Raw genomic sequence first — 14,188 nt, 5'->3', positions numbered from 1 at the left:
GCCACCCCCAATTCTTAGTTTTTTGAGAAACTATTTCTTCTTGATTAATTTTAACAATTTGCTTTCTTAAAGAGAATCTCTATTTTATGTTTACAGTGGATTTGCAGAAAGTTGTTCATAATGGTTCTCTCATTTTAAAACCTATATTTGTTGTGAAGTTATTCAGTTTTTTTTGTAAATTGCTGTATTTTATTATTTTTCAAGGAACAAGGTTTTGATTTTATTTGGTTTTATTATTTTCTTCTCTGAATTGTGCTAATTCCTCCTTTATGCTTTCTTTGGATTGTATTGGTCTTACTTTTAGCGTCTTTAAATGATTAACTCATTAATTTTGTCATGTGGAACATTAAATGCAGGGCTATCAGTGCCACTCTTAGCTATGTGTTAGCTGCACCCATGAGCTCTGACATGCACACTCTGTCCGGTCCTACATCTATCGGAATTCCCAATCGCATTTCCTTTCTAACTTTTTAAACTGCCTTTTCCATTGGTTTGTAAATATTTTGTGTACATTTCATGTGTGTTGGAATATAGTGCACATTTTCTAATTTTAGGGACAAACAGGTATCAATTTCTATGAGCGATAATTAAATTTTCACCCATGATTGCCGATCTTTGCTCTCTATAGTTTGAGCATAATTGTTAGATGCTAACGAGTTCTTGATTGCCAGATAGTGTCTTTTGACTCTATTAATTGTTCTAAATTCCATTTCACGTGTTATTCATATTGCTATCCCAGCTTCCTTTCGGTTAGAGTTTGTCTGCTTTATCTTTTTTTCTATTTTTTCTTTTCAGCCTTTGTAGAATTTTGTTTCATGGTCTCTTTTAGCAGTTGTTACATCCAATTTGATAATCTTTCCATAGGTCAGTTTAACATAATTACATTTGTTGTGATTGAGAAAGTTGGACTTATTTCTTCCATCATCTTTTGTGTTTCTGTTCATTACGATTTTTCCTTTTCATACCCTGCCCTTCTTCTACTGGATCAACAACCTTCTTTCTTCTCTACCTTTTTGGTTTAGAAGTTATCAATTGTATCCTTGTTCTGACATGGCCATTTTATATTTCTCGTGTTACCTTTACATTGTTGACATACGTAAGCTTGTTGTTTTCTATCTTCATCATTTTCTGACAAAGTAAAGTATATGGAACATATACCTAGGCTACACTTACTGCCTGCCTCATTTCTGTTTTAATATGTGCTTGCTATACTGTGTATAGATGAGCAAAATAAAACACCACAGTGCTGGAAACTTAAGACAGAAGGAATTCTGTGCTTTTACAGATGAAGGCAGACGGCAAGAGTTGCTGATATTTATTCAAACTCCATTCATATAATAAAGAATTCTGGTTTTTAAATTTCGTTTACATCAGGCAAAAAAACAAAAACAAAAACAAAAACAAAAAAACCCCAAAACAACAGTGACTGAAACATGAGGTTGTAAAGTGCCTTTATGAGGAAGAGGTGACAAAAAGTGGTGGGCAATCCCAGGCTGAGATGGCAGGAATGGTATCTGAATAATTGACATATTAATTAAATTCAAGACACATAATTTTTCAAATAACTTATACACCAGAAGAAAAGCTGCCAAGTCTTGCACATTTTGTTTTATTACCATACTCTAGAGAGGTCTGGCTGGCAATGATGGCCTTGCATATGGTGATGGGGGAAGAAGCCTGTTGGCCTCGGGGCCTGGGGCACAGGGAGGGCTGTAAAGTGACACATTTCCAGCAGCATGGAGGCTATAAATACATCCCTTACATTGGATACATATGTACACACATTGACATATATATACACACACATATATAAAAATATCTGCCCCAACCAGATACAGAAAGAAAGTGTTTACAAACAACAGAATTTGTTTCTGAAACACAAAACAAGGTAAAACATAAGAGTTTTCTTTCCAGTTCTGCTTCGATTTGACTAAAATAAACTCTGCACCTTTAAATTTCTGTATTCAGGGTGGCTCTATACAGTACACGCAGGGTGATTTTACTCTGTACGCAGGCAGAGGCTGTTGGAAAGGAGGCAGAGGTGCCTTGAGCTCAAGTTTCACTAAACTTCTTGTGACATCATTGGTTCAGATGAGAGCCTGCAAAAACTGCATCTTTATTTACTCTTGAGAAACCATGAAAAATCCTAATTCAGTGAAGCTTGTTAAAAAATCAAGAGTCCCCCCCTTTTTTTTTTGTAGAAAAGAAGGTTAACATTTTAAATTATAGTTTAACTTTCCTTTTGAAAATTAACTACACAGGTAAAAGAATTTCATTGGTTTCTAACTGCTTTTGTTTGTAGAAACACTGCCTGATTTTATCAAAGGGATGGGTTTTCATTCCCCTGTGACCAGGTGGTCCTTGGAGAGTGCTGTCAATTTCCGTGAGAGAGTCCCCCAAATCATTCATTGGTATAATAAACAACATGCTGCAATGTAAACCCCAGTAACAAAAAAAATAGTTTTATATCAAATGCAGTATCAAATTGTCATTTTATGTAAACACAGTGATTCTTGGTAAAGATTAGAGGCCAAAGTACCACAAAAAATGGCCGCGGGATTAATCCCTGCTTTAAAAAAAATTTGTAAAAGACAAAATAGTCCCCCCTCCCCCTCTCTCTTCAAGCTGTTGGGTCAGTGAATCAGTCACTTTTTTTGAAAGGAGTCCCACAGTATGCATATTCCTGCAGAAAGCACCAGACCAGAGCTGTCAGAAACCAAAGCAGAGTGGCTGGGACTGGCCCCGCCCTGGCTGCCAGGCAGAGGCCAGAAGGGACCACCTCGAAGCCCTTCTGCACAGGTGGTCTGTTGGCCTGCAGCACCCCATGTCCATTCCGATTTTCTAAGGAAGCTTGGTGTACTGGTCTTCCCATGGGAACTGGTTTCTGCGCCCTGGGAAGGGGTCCTGGCATGGAAGCTGGAGGGTAGAATCTTCCCGAACCTTTCCTCTGAATGCCCCCACATCCTGCACCGTGGGGTTCTGTGGGCAGCGGGCAGCTCCTTGCTCGGGTCTCGTCAGCGTCCTCCATTTCCAGGGCATCTTAGAGCACCGTCCCCTCACCAAACTAGGCAAGCCCAAGCAAAGGAAAACTTAGAGGTTCGCAGGCTGGTCTCCTGCACTGGGGGCCCGGCTGGAGCTACCCCTGCAGGTCTGAGAGGGGGGTGCCGCAGCTCTCGCTGCAGCTGGAGGAGTTGCTCAGCAGGGTGGACCCTGCGCTGGATTCTGCGGGAAAACCAGGCGAGAACGGCTTCGGCTCTGTACTTGCACACTTGAGCCCCTCTTTCTTGTTAAATAGGCTCGAGGCTGTGAAACCCGGAGGGCTCAGAGCACGGCCAGCGTGGAGTGGGGGGTCTTACCTGAGCTGCTCAAGCACTGCGCCGAGCTGGACTTGCTGAGGAGTGTGGACAGGCTGCTAGCTGGCACCCAGCCCTCCTTGCCAGAGGTCAGGTTCCTGACATACCTGCAAGGGGCGTGGGCCGGTCAGTGGCTCCAGCCCATGTTCCGAGTGGCTTGGGCATGAGTGTACCATGTGGCATCTTACCAAAGGCCCTCGTCACCCTCCTGGACCACCTCCACCATGTCTCCGCTTTTCACGGCGAGCATGTCGGGGCCTCCCTTCTCATCATCCACCATGATGGTGTACTTTCCCGGAACCTGTCGGGGGAGGGCACAGTGCATCAGGCACACAAAGCCCTCTCTTTCTATCCCCCAGGCATGGAGCACAGGCCACAGCAGCTGTCCAGAGACAGGCAAGGTTTCATGAGAGTAGGCTTTGAAATGTCCAGTGAGCAGAGAAGGACAACAAGCACTCTGCCAGGGCCCTGCCATTTGTGGAGTTGCTGGTATGATTATTGCTTTAACTTGGGAAGATCACTTAATTGTAGGAAGATGCTAGGTCCCCAATTGTGACCATGCTAAAAAATCTTCTCAACCTACAGAGTGCTCTCAGCTTGTTCCTGGTGGTCTGGCCTTATTCTGCAGCCCCCTCTGCTCCTGCCACACCAAGCTCATGCTGGTCTCACTGGTCTCGAACACTCCAAACATAACCCTTGGCCCCAGAGTCTTTGCACTTTTTGTTCCCTCTTCCTGGAATGCTCTTTCCACATTGGCCTCCTGTCTGAAATAGCAGCCATCCTCACTTAACATGCTATGTATTTTACTACTTTATTGTTATTACTGTTTTGCCTCCCCGCGGAGGTGATTCTTGTTTATCTTGTGCCCTGCTTTGTCTGCAGTGCCTAAGACAGTAGATGCTCGACACATATTTGTAGACAAAGCTCTGTTATGGAATGTGGACTCTGAGAAGAGGAAGCTGTTCTGATGGGGGCGGGGCGGGGGAGCCTCATTGGCAGTAAGACAGCCCGTGACAACATGTGGCTAACATGCGGATAAGTCTGCAAGGCTGCAGGGTTTGGAAGCTTGAAGGTCTTTATCCTCATTAGAGCCACCATGCCCTCTCAGAACAACCTGCTTTGGTCCCTAAATGGCCCTGAGCAGCCAAGATCATATCCTCGGCTATACTGAGAACAGAATCCAAACACACTTCAGGGCCTGCCCAGCCTCCAGAGCCCGCCGCCTGCCCACCAGCCTGGCTTTCTCCTGCTCGGATCCCCACAGTGCCTGGGCTCCTCTGTGCCTCCTCTGTGTCCCCACAGCTGGCTCTTCTCACCCTCAGGCCTCCTGGGGGAAGGCCACCCTGAGCACGCCGAGATTCTCCCTCTGTTTCATGCCTTTGCCTGTATCTGCCTTGGGGATGTTTTGTTTGTTTTGATAACCCTGGTGCTAGAACCAAGGCATTAAGTATGCAGTGAATACTTGTTGGTATGATCCTGACTCTGACGACATAATGTGTAAACAGCTTCTCTCTGTTGCTCATGTTAGAACAGGACCTTGTTTGTAACGCAAAACCATACTTAAGATAGTGTTATTCTATTGAAAAACGAGAGAGAGGTGTATACATAGCTTTAAGAAAGCTTATGAGAACATTCCACTTATCTGAAGGGCAAATCAGGGTGAGCACTGTTCCCTTTGAAAGAGAGCCTCCCTCTATGTGGTGCTCTGATGATGGTGAACTAACAGGGGAGGGGGGAGGGCAGGAGGACAGAGACACAGGGAGCCCTGGCACCTGAAATTCCCCTTAGGGGCCATGGGAGCTGCGGACCACCACACGGGAGCTCCTGGAGCTCCCCCTCCCAGGGACCAGCCGCACCAGGCTGACCGCCCGGTGGGAGCCAAGATTACCAGCTTCCTGGGGCCCATTCCGCCTTCTTCCTCTGCGTCTGAGGAATTAATTGGCTCCTCTGCACTTGACCAGCCATCGTTGTCCTCAGGGGCCTCCAAGGGGTGAGATGTTTTGCTCCAACCTGAGAGGTGAACAGGCTCCAGTGAGGACCACTGCAAAGGGGCAAGCTGTCTAATGGGCCAGTTCCCAAGCCTGCGAATTTTTAAGGTCAGCAATGAAAAACGTGTGTTAAAGAGGCCTTAGGAAGCTGTCTTTGTTGCCCTAGAAAAGGATGCTGGGACCCAGAGTTCCACACCAGTCAGCAGAGCAGTGAGCCCCAGGAAGAAAGCATGTGTCTAACACATGCCCCCAGAACCGAAGAAGCCTGCAGACTCCAGCAGCCCTGGGAGCCCCCCAAAAACTCCCCTCCACAGCAAGCCAGGCCCAGTGGGCCGGGAGAACCTCTGAGCTTTGCCTACCTGGGACCAGGCGCTGTGGTGAGAGGAGTACGTCGCTATCAGGCTTGTGTTTGCGCAGGAATTGGGGACTATGAGTTTCCAGCTACAAACCACCCAACCTTACTTGCGCAGTGTGAGAAGCTAAGACTGAGCGCTGGCCAGGGGACACCGGGGGTCCCAGTGCTGGGTAGCCTAGCTACAAACGTCTTCTCCCGTCCTGCCCACTACTGATAGGGCAGGGTTTCTGGCAAAAGAGGAATGGAAGTCTGAGCATAGTGAGGACAGGAAGATGAAGACAGTTTTAGGGGCAGAGAAGTCAGCTCTGTCTGGCCAACAGACCTTATGTAAACCTGCGCTTTAGAGAGCAGCGTGGTTGTGCTTGTGCTGTGGGGAACTCCAACATGTCTGCTCTCTCGCGCCTGCATAGAAAAGGTTTTCTAGACACACAGCAACGTTTAGGCCTGTGGTTGCTCCCTTCTCTGTCTGGGAGCCTCTGGGTGAACCCTGTTTAACAGGCTCCAGTAGCATCTCTGCCTTCAAACAGTGTGACAAGAGTAATTAGAAAATACTGAGACCCGACTGTGCCTGAGGCCCCAAGTATGGAACCAGAAAACAAAAGTGCTCGGCAGCATAACCACCACAAATCAGGACAGCATCACTCCTGATCTACGCAAGGTGTTGGGGATGTTGCAGGACATTAGGCCAAGGTGACCATGACCATGAACATGGTCACCTCTATTTCTTGTAAAATAGTCCTTAATATTGATATTGAGTAAAACAATAGGCTGATGACGCTCTTCCGAAAGCAAGCACTTAAGCATTGGCAGGAGTGCCAGCCAGGAAGGCTCGAGTCATCGCCACCTGCTGTAGACTGAGATAATTGATGATGATGAGGATGAAGAGGAGGAGGAGGTCTGGCCGCTGAGCTCCAGGTGCTGTACTCAGGGCCTTCCCACACATCTATCTACTGTGACTCCGCAAGGTGGCTTTATCTTTATTTTACAGATGGAGAGAGGAGCTTGCAGAGGTGACATAACTTGGCTAGAAAGCAGCAGAAACAGCATTTGAGCTGCACTGGGCTGTTCTCCAGCCTATGTTTGCTGCTGCCCCATGCCAATCTCCTACACGACGGAGAAGACCTCAGGGGAGAGGCCTCAGCTGTTGCTGGGTCTTAAGTAGAAAATGTGTAAGGAACAAAAATACCCCTCCCTGGAGACTGTAAATGGGAAATGGATCTTCTCCTGAGGCAAGCTGAGTACCGCCCACGTGAAGGCTGTGGGAGAAGGTCAGCAAGCTCCTGGGCTTGGAGCTGTCATGCCCCGAGAGCAAGAGGGCAGTAACCAGGGTCCTCAGGACGTGGAGTGCTGCTTGAGGCCAGGGTGGGCCGTGGTGACCTCTGAGTGGTCTCTGGCGATGCCTGAGGGGGATGCTGGTTCAGCCCATGCCCCTCGGGAACCTTCTCTTGTTTGTAAAACTGAGCAGGATTCACGAAGTGAAATCCTCTATGTGAACTTGAGACCCTTACCCTGGAACAGGGGAGTCTTCAGGTTTCCCTGGGTGGAGGGGGGGGGGCTTTACTTGTGGAATATGAGGGGGCAAGAAAGGAGAAAACCTGAGTTCCAACATGGAGCTTGACCCCATCTGTCTGTACGACTGGTCGTCTCCCCATGAAATGCAAGGTTGAATGGGATCCCATAGCTGCTATGTTGTGTTTCCTCAAGAGGGGTCATGACAAACAGGTGAAGGAGAGTGGACAGGGGTGCCCTGCAGCCTACAGAGCTGTTGAATAATAAAGCCCAGCCCATCCAAATGCTGGCCAGCTGTTGGCAGCCACTACTGGCCGGTGGGTAGTTCTGTACGTTCTGGGCGTGAGGGATTCAACAGAAAAGTGTAACATCATCACAGTGTCTGTTGCCAGAGCATTATGCTTTTGAACAAAACAATAAATTTGCATCTGGCTAGTAGAAACCTATTTCATTTTGCATCTTAGATGATGTGTAATGGCAAGACATACAGCATCCCTAACCGGATGGGTAAACGGATGGCAGGCTATATCCAGAAGTTTGAGCCACTCTACCTCGTAAACCAAAAGGCGTTGGATCGCTCTTTACTTCATGTCGCTTAGCTTTTTTGTCAGGACTGGTAGGAGAAGCTGCAGAAGGAGGAAGAGGCAAAAATATGACAGGAGAGAGAGAGAGAGAGAGTGAGGAATTGCATGCAGAGCACTAAGGAGGCTGTGAGAAACACTGAGTTCATGCTGGGATGGGATGCAAACATCGTATGTCCTGATATCCACTGATTCAAAAAGTAGCTTCCTGGGAACAAACCTAAGCTGGCTGAGGGATCCCACAGGTGAAGGAAGAGCCCCAGGAAAAATGAGACAAGACCTGTGTGCAGTGTGCTTTAGCAATTGGTATCATTCTTTGGAGCTACATCTAGGGTACATTTTCTGAGTTCTGCATAAAAGTATTCATAGTATGCATACTTTCCATACTAAGCAAAGTATATAGACCAGAATTTGTTCTTTTTTAGACGTCTAAGTTCAATTTAAGAGTATTTTATAAATTGGAAAAGAAAAAAAAAACCCTTTTAATTTTCCGGACCAGTGTCTGGACCACTGACAAGAATCCTAGATAACACTGGCTTTTTGCATCCTGAGGGAAGACCTATAATGCCTCACTTTAGAGTTTGCTTCATGTCTCCATGTATTTCCCTCCCATGTAGTTCATTATCAAGGAGCACTCAAAGGTGAGCAAGCTTTTAGAGGTCTCCATCCAAGGGATCCTTGATCTTCTTTGTGCACTAGCAAAGGCCCCTAGAAGACAGCTGATACCAGTACTTCAGCACCCTGGCAGAGGAGAGTAACCGCAGCCAGAAAGGTTAAGGCCCACAGGGACCTGACAGGAAAAAGCAAGAAAGGGGGAGGGTGGCATGGGAGGAATTGGACCAAAAAAGCAAAAGACAAGTCCAGTTTCTGAGCAATCCTTCATTAGAAAAGCTCACCTCTACCTTTTCAAAGAAAGGTTTCCTGAAAAGAGAACTTTGGCTGCACGTATAACAGACATACCAGTGTCAGTAAAAAAGAGTGATTCAGTGGAAAAATGCTTTCGAGTGGCTGCACTGGGTGAAGCAGGCAGATGCCCTTCCCAAGACTGTCCTCACGAATGATCACTAGACGAATGGATGAGAGACATGCCACCACGGCGAGGGACCCGTCCAGGAAACGATTTTAGGCGGGCGCCTTTTACCTTTCTGACCTTTGAGGTTAGCAAAGCCCTGCAGAGTAAAGCGCTTCTTGGAAAGTGCAGAGCTTTCTGAGGTAGAGCTAGTGACTGTGTCATCTGTGAAGGAAGAGAAAGGGGCAGTGCAGAGGGCATCTGGGGAGGGCGCACATCTGGTCCCACCGGGCTGTCTCTGGGACAGGGTTTGCTGTGCTGCGGTTGCACTGATGACGAGGAAGAGGGCTGGGAACCCCTAGGCTCTTTACAAATGCTTCTTTGCACCACCGATGGGAGGCTGTTGTGTAATGGCAAGACAGACAGCATTCCTATCCCTGATGCGCCTCCTATACCCGGCTCAGTTGCCCGAACACCCACCTTTGCCCTTCTCTGTGGGCTTTGGCAATGACGTTGGGCTCACGTATCCTTCCAGGCTTAGAGGGTCGGTTTTTCTTTCTTCCAACTTTTTGATATTTCTTGTGTTCCCCTTCGAGGGACTAATGACATCAGACACATCGAAAAAGAAATAGTAGGTTGCCTGGTTAGTTTTTCAAAACCCTCCCTGAGGATCTGAGGCATCTAGACATCCCCAAATTCCTATCCAGTCTTTAAACGGCATGTTTTAACCACGGCAGGATGGCCAAGCACTTCTAGATTAAGCCCAAATGAAACCAAATGAGAACAAAAACCACCTTTCTAGCCATTAAGTAGGAAGTGGTTTTGCTGTTTGTTTCTTTTTTGGGGGATAGAGGAGGTCTTTCTCTTCTAAAATTATTTTTCTATGGATTATCTATTTAGATCATTTTCTTTTCCATGAACAATTAGAGGTGGCTTATATTAAGAAGCAGGAAAAATAAAGGAAATAAGTGAATAAATAAAATAACAAAAGAAAAAGGGCAGAAAGGGTACAATGAAGCCAGGACGAAGGCTGGTACCTGAAATATGCCTCGCATCTGTGAGTTGTGGCTCTGAGCCTCTAGCACCTGATGGTCCCTTTCTGAGATGCCACTGCCACTGAAATGCTGGTGATTAACTGTCATCTGGAATAGCCGCACATTGTGCACTGATCATCATGGGAAATAACCCACAGATGGAAAGTAAAGAGAGAGCTGTCAGGGACTGGTCTCTGCCTGGGAGTGGGGCCAGAGACTCAAGTCTTTGAAGCTGACCTGCTGGGACTGACCCAGCAGCCTGTGGTTCCAGAGGAGAAGCACTCCAGGGGGCTTCGGTGAATGTAAGGTAACACCAATGATCAGGAGAGTCAGGTGACAGGGGCCAATTAAACTCGGTGGAATGTGCACATTCCTACTTGTGACTCTTCAAGTATGCCTGTCTCTCACCTCGTGTTGGATGATGCTGGCAGAGGTAAGCTCTGGGACTGCTCCAGGGCCCTGTGCTGACTGGCTTCTGCAAAGAGGAAACAAACAAATCGCCCATGATTGGCTGAAGAACTTGAACCTTTACTTCTAAATGCTACTGTATCTCAGCTAAGAATTTCAAGGTTGCTTTGAACATTATGTAAAAATGCCCCTGGAGCAAAAGCTAAGAGAAAATAATGGCCGAAGCCATTCTTACCTCGACAAGCCTGCAGCTGGCTGGTCAGCACTTTCCGAATCTCATTCACCCACGCTGCTTTAATCTCAGGAGTTGGCGCCTAGCCCCCAAAAGAAATGCCAGGAGGTAAGGACTCCCGTTCCCTAAAGACACACGGTTTGGTATTTTATACACACGTGGGTATTTTACTATCGAAACCTCTGAGGACAATCTTAGAAATCAATAATGAGAGCACAGCATGTGAGGAAGGAGAAGGGAATAAATGGTGACACGTCCCCTTGCTTTGGCACTTGCCTCGCGGGCAAGGGCATGATCAGACAGGGCCCAGGGCACTGCAGCACCAGCCAGTGGACTGACCCCCAGGCCAAAATCTCTGCAGAACCAGTCATGGCTGACTCAGCGGGAAAACCCAGTGGCATAAAGTGCTCCTTGCTAGTAAGTTTCTCTGTGCAGCGGCCCTGACATCCTTTTAGGTGATAAGGAGAGCGAGAGTCTGAAATCTCACAAGTAGACTCTAACTCCCAGGGTGAAGGAGACTGCTAGCAGCATGAACCACAGCCAGGGCTCTGCCCTGCCTCAATACAGTGTGTGGGTCCTGACGGGCAGGGCCAGGGGGGCAGCTGAGCTCTGAAGACGCTGGGCCCGTGGAAAGCCAGAGCGCTGGCCCACATCCTCGCCTTAGCTCCGTGGGGTTCTTGGGTCTGGCTATGCTGGCGTGGGTGTTGTGAGCTGTGCACAACTAAGTATAGTGTGCTACGGGGTGGCCACATAGCCCTGGGCCCAAACTATCAAGTGGGCCAGAATTTTGAAGGCGACCAGGAGAGCGACATCCCCATTATGGCGGTTCCCTTCGGAGGACACCTGGGGTCTTGCACCTGGGGCTCACAAATGCACTTAACAGCCCCACCAACTTCCTGCCCTCACCAATGAGGTGAAGATGGGTGAGTGCTCAGAACATACTTCCCACCACGTGTGTAGATAAGGCACAAGCTAGCTATGCTCCCCGTACCATCCAGCTGCACAGGAGCCAGGGCTATGGGAGCCGGAGCCTGTTTTCCTGGAAGGACACTTCTAGCACCCCTAACTTGCAGTGTCTCCTTGTACTTTGTCCCGGGTTCAGCTCAGGTTAAAGACAGCCCAGGGCAGCATCCTCAAATGAATAGCGATACTCCTGGCCTCTGGGTGATAAAACATTGTGGAATATTCTAGACACCAGCTCTCACTGGAAGCCTTTCCTTGGCAATCCTAAAGAGACTCGAGGAGTCCTTAACGCCTGGCCAGAAAAAGATCGGGGCCCAACCTGTATGATGTAAACTTCCTCCCTGGCGTTGTACCAGATCTCAAACTTCTTCGCATCACCTTTCACATTCTCTGTTATGCCAACGGCTGTCATCTGTCAGCACAAAGCAGGGAGACAGGTGTTAGTTGGAGTGGGGACTAAGGACACCAGAGATCCCAGACTCCCACATTCAAACGTAACAGGCCTGTGCCAGAAGGTGGATGTCGTGAGCAAGCCTCAGTTACAACTTGGAACAGGTCCCTGATCCTTCTCTTTGGGGCCAGTGCCAGGAAGGTTTGCAGCTGCTGGAAACAGGCCTGACTCACATTTAAGGACTGCTTGTAGCTGTAGGATGGGGCCTTCTCATACCCTTCCCCATTCTCCTCCCTCTTCTTGCAGAAGAGCACGGCCTTCTCGTGTAGGAACAGATGTCGCTGCATGGGCTTGAACCTGGCCAGGTCCTTCACCTTGGCGTGGCCCTTCTTGTGGTCTGTCCAGACGCTGAAAGAACCCTGCATCAGCAGCCTCCCCAAGTCGCTGAGGTTCCCCTAAAACAAAATGACAGGAGCAGCATTTACCCAGAACTAACGTGGGGGGCCTTATGCGCATGTTGCTGAGTGAAAGAAGCCTGTCCAGGAAGGCTGCATCCCCGCTTCCAAATACGGAGACAGTAAACAGATCAGTGGTTTCCAAGAGTTGGAAGGTGGTGAGGGTGGGGGGGTGGGGATGAGGGACGAGGATGGGCAGGAAGGGACAAACAGGCAGAGCACAAGGGATTTTTAGGGCAGTGAAACTACTCTGTAAGATACTACGGTATGGACACATGTCACGCATTTATGCAAACTCACAGAATGTATAGCACCAGAGTGGCCCCTGATGGACTCTGGGTGATGATGATGTGTCAGTGTTGGTTCATCGATTCCAACAAATGTCTCACTCTGGTGGGGAGACTGCTTACTATCTCCATAGTTCTGCCTTTTCCTGAATGTTGATAATGGGGAGGCTGTGAGTGTGGGAGCAGGGGGTACGTGGGAAGTCTCTGTACCTTCCTCTCAATTTGCTGTGAACCTAGAACAGCTCTAAAAATAGTCTATTAATTAAAAGAAACTAAGAATGAGTGCAGAATGGATTTATAGAGGAAAAAAAATTAATAAGTTGACCTGATACAAGGGAAAAGGAGAAATCTGACTTTTAAGCCCACTTGATATACGTCATCAGCCCTCGAACGGCATTAGAGGAAACAGATTCACACCTGTTCCCCGAGTGGAAGGACCAGGAATGAAGAGGTTTTCAGAGATGCACCTCCAAGGGAGTTTTCTCTACCCGTTGATGAGTTCCTGTGCAGGCCTGCCTCAGATGCCCCGAGTCAGACCAGGTTTTGAAGGATTCTAGGTGATATGCATGCACATAGAAGCTCATGGGCACAGTTCTGCACTGGCGTCGGGCTGGCCTCAGCCTGCTGTCCATCAGATCCCCCCACCACGCAGGCCTGTTAGGGGGTGGGGACAAAGGTGAATGCGCCCTCTGTGGTCCTTACATCATAGCCTGTGATGGCAATGAGGTGCATGGAGTCGTTCACGGCCTTGAGGATGCCCAGGATGGAGCTCAACGCCTCTTGCAGGTCCTCGGCCCCCTCACAGCTCTTGCTGTACTTCAACATCTCCTAGGGGCGGAAAGAGAATAAGAATGTGTTCACACAGCCGTCTGGACATGGTCTTCCACCACTCTCTTGAAAGCTGCGGGAATCAAGTGCTCTGTCACAGAAGTGCAGGCCCTGGGTGGCCCTGAATGCGGACCCTCGGGACACACAGTGTGGTTTCCTGTTCAGTAGTCACCAGCAGGAACAGGACCACACACGCACATGGACACACACCCTCAGAGCAGCTCAGAAAGCTGCCCTCCCACCTCCACGAAGCCTCCATACCCCACCCCACAACAGCCCAGATGGATGCTGAAACCTGAGGCATCCCCTGAACTAGACACTCAGCTTGGCAAGTGCAGGACCCTTGAAGAAGCCCCCCGCACCCTGACACACACACACATACACACACACAAGGCAGTGCCCTTGTGTAGCTCTGACCCCGGCAAACTCAGACTGAGTTCCCAGTCTCATGCCTCAACTGGTTACTCCTTCCTTTCAAATATGACACCCAGAACAAACATCTGATTGTTACAGACACCCTCTTCACATTAATTCATTTGCTCACTCTGGCCTGCAGAGCTGCCTCTGCTGGGCCCACAGAGGTGACGGACACAGGTGAGGCCTTGCCAGGAAGACTGGTGTGGGAACGCAGACCATTGTGGGTGGGAAGACCCTTCGAGCGCATGCTCCGTGGGGTGGGGTTTGCCCATCTGTTTACCTCAGTGTCTCTGTCCCTGCCCCAACAATGGCCAGCACACAGTAGGCCCTTCACAGAAGTCTGTAAAGAGCCAGGCCCTTGCAGAAATGGGAGGAAGG

The 14,188-nt window shown here is 48.6% G+C and overlaps 1 protein-coding gene across 4 annotated transcripts in view; it reads right to left on the bottom strand.

Annotated features, from left to right (window-relative positions):
- Positions 1-1,307: 1,307 nt before the first annotated feature.
- The window catches only part of MCF2L (MCF.2 cell line derived transforming sequence like), a 116,188-nt gene continuing 103,307 nt past the window's right edge, over positions 1,308-14,188 (bottom strand). For 3 of the 4 annotated variants that reach the window (XM_011379516.2, XM_023522911.1, XM_023522912.1), the window contains exons 21-30: positions 13,268-13,393; positions 12,057-12,278; positions 11,752-11,844; positions 10,473-10,551; positions 10,238-10,304; positions 9,276-9,394; positions 5,242-5,363; positions 3,542-3,654; positions 3,357-3,460; positions 1,308-3,222 (exon numbers count right to left, since the gene is read on the bottom strand). In XM_011379516.2, the coding sequence (XP_011377818.1) occupies positions 3,137-3,222; positions 3,357-3,460; positions 3,542-3,654; positions 5,242-5,363; positions 9,276-9,394; positions 10,238-10,304; positions 10,473-10,551; positions 11,752-11,844; positions 12,057-12,278; positions 13,268-13,393 (1,131 nt within the window). In that variant the 3' untranslated portion in view covers positions 1,308-3,136. The remainder of the gene's footprint in view (positions 3,223-3,356; positions 3,461-3,541; positions 3,655-5,241; positions 5,364-9,275; positions 9,395-10,237; positions 10,305-10,472; positions 10,552-11,751; positions 11,845-12,056; positions 12,279-13,267; positions 13,394-14,188) is intronic. The other variant, XM_023522913.1, reaches the window with a different exon arrangement.

The sequence above is a fragment of the Pteropus vampyrus genome, unplaced genomic scaffold, assembly GCF_000151845.1.
Source record: "Pteropus vampyrus isolate Shadow unplaced genomic scaffold, Pvam_2.0 Scaffold363, whole genome shotgun sequence".
NCBI lineage: Eukaryota > Metazoa > Chordata > Mammalia > Chiroptera > Pteropodidae > Pteropus > Pteropus vampyrus.
The sequence above is the reverse complement of the archived record's forward strand: the minus strand, read 5'-3'. Positions and strand labels throughout refer to the sequence as shown.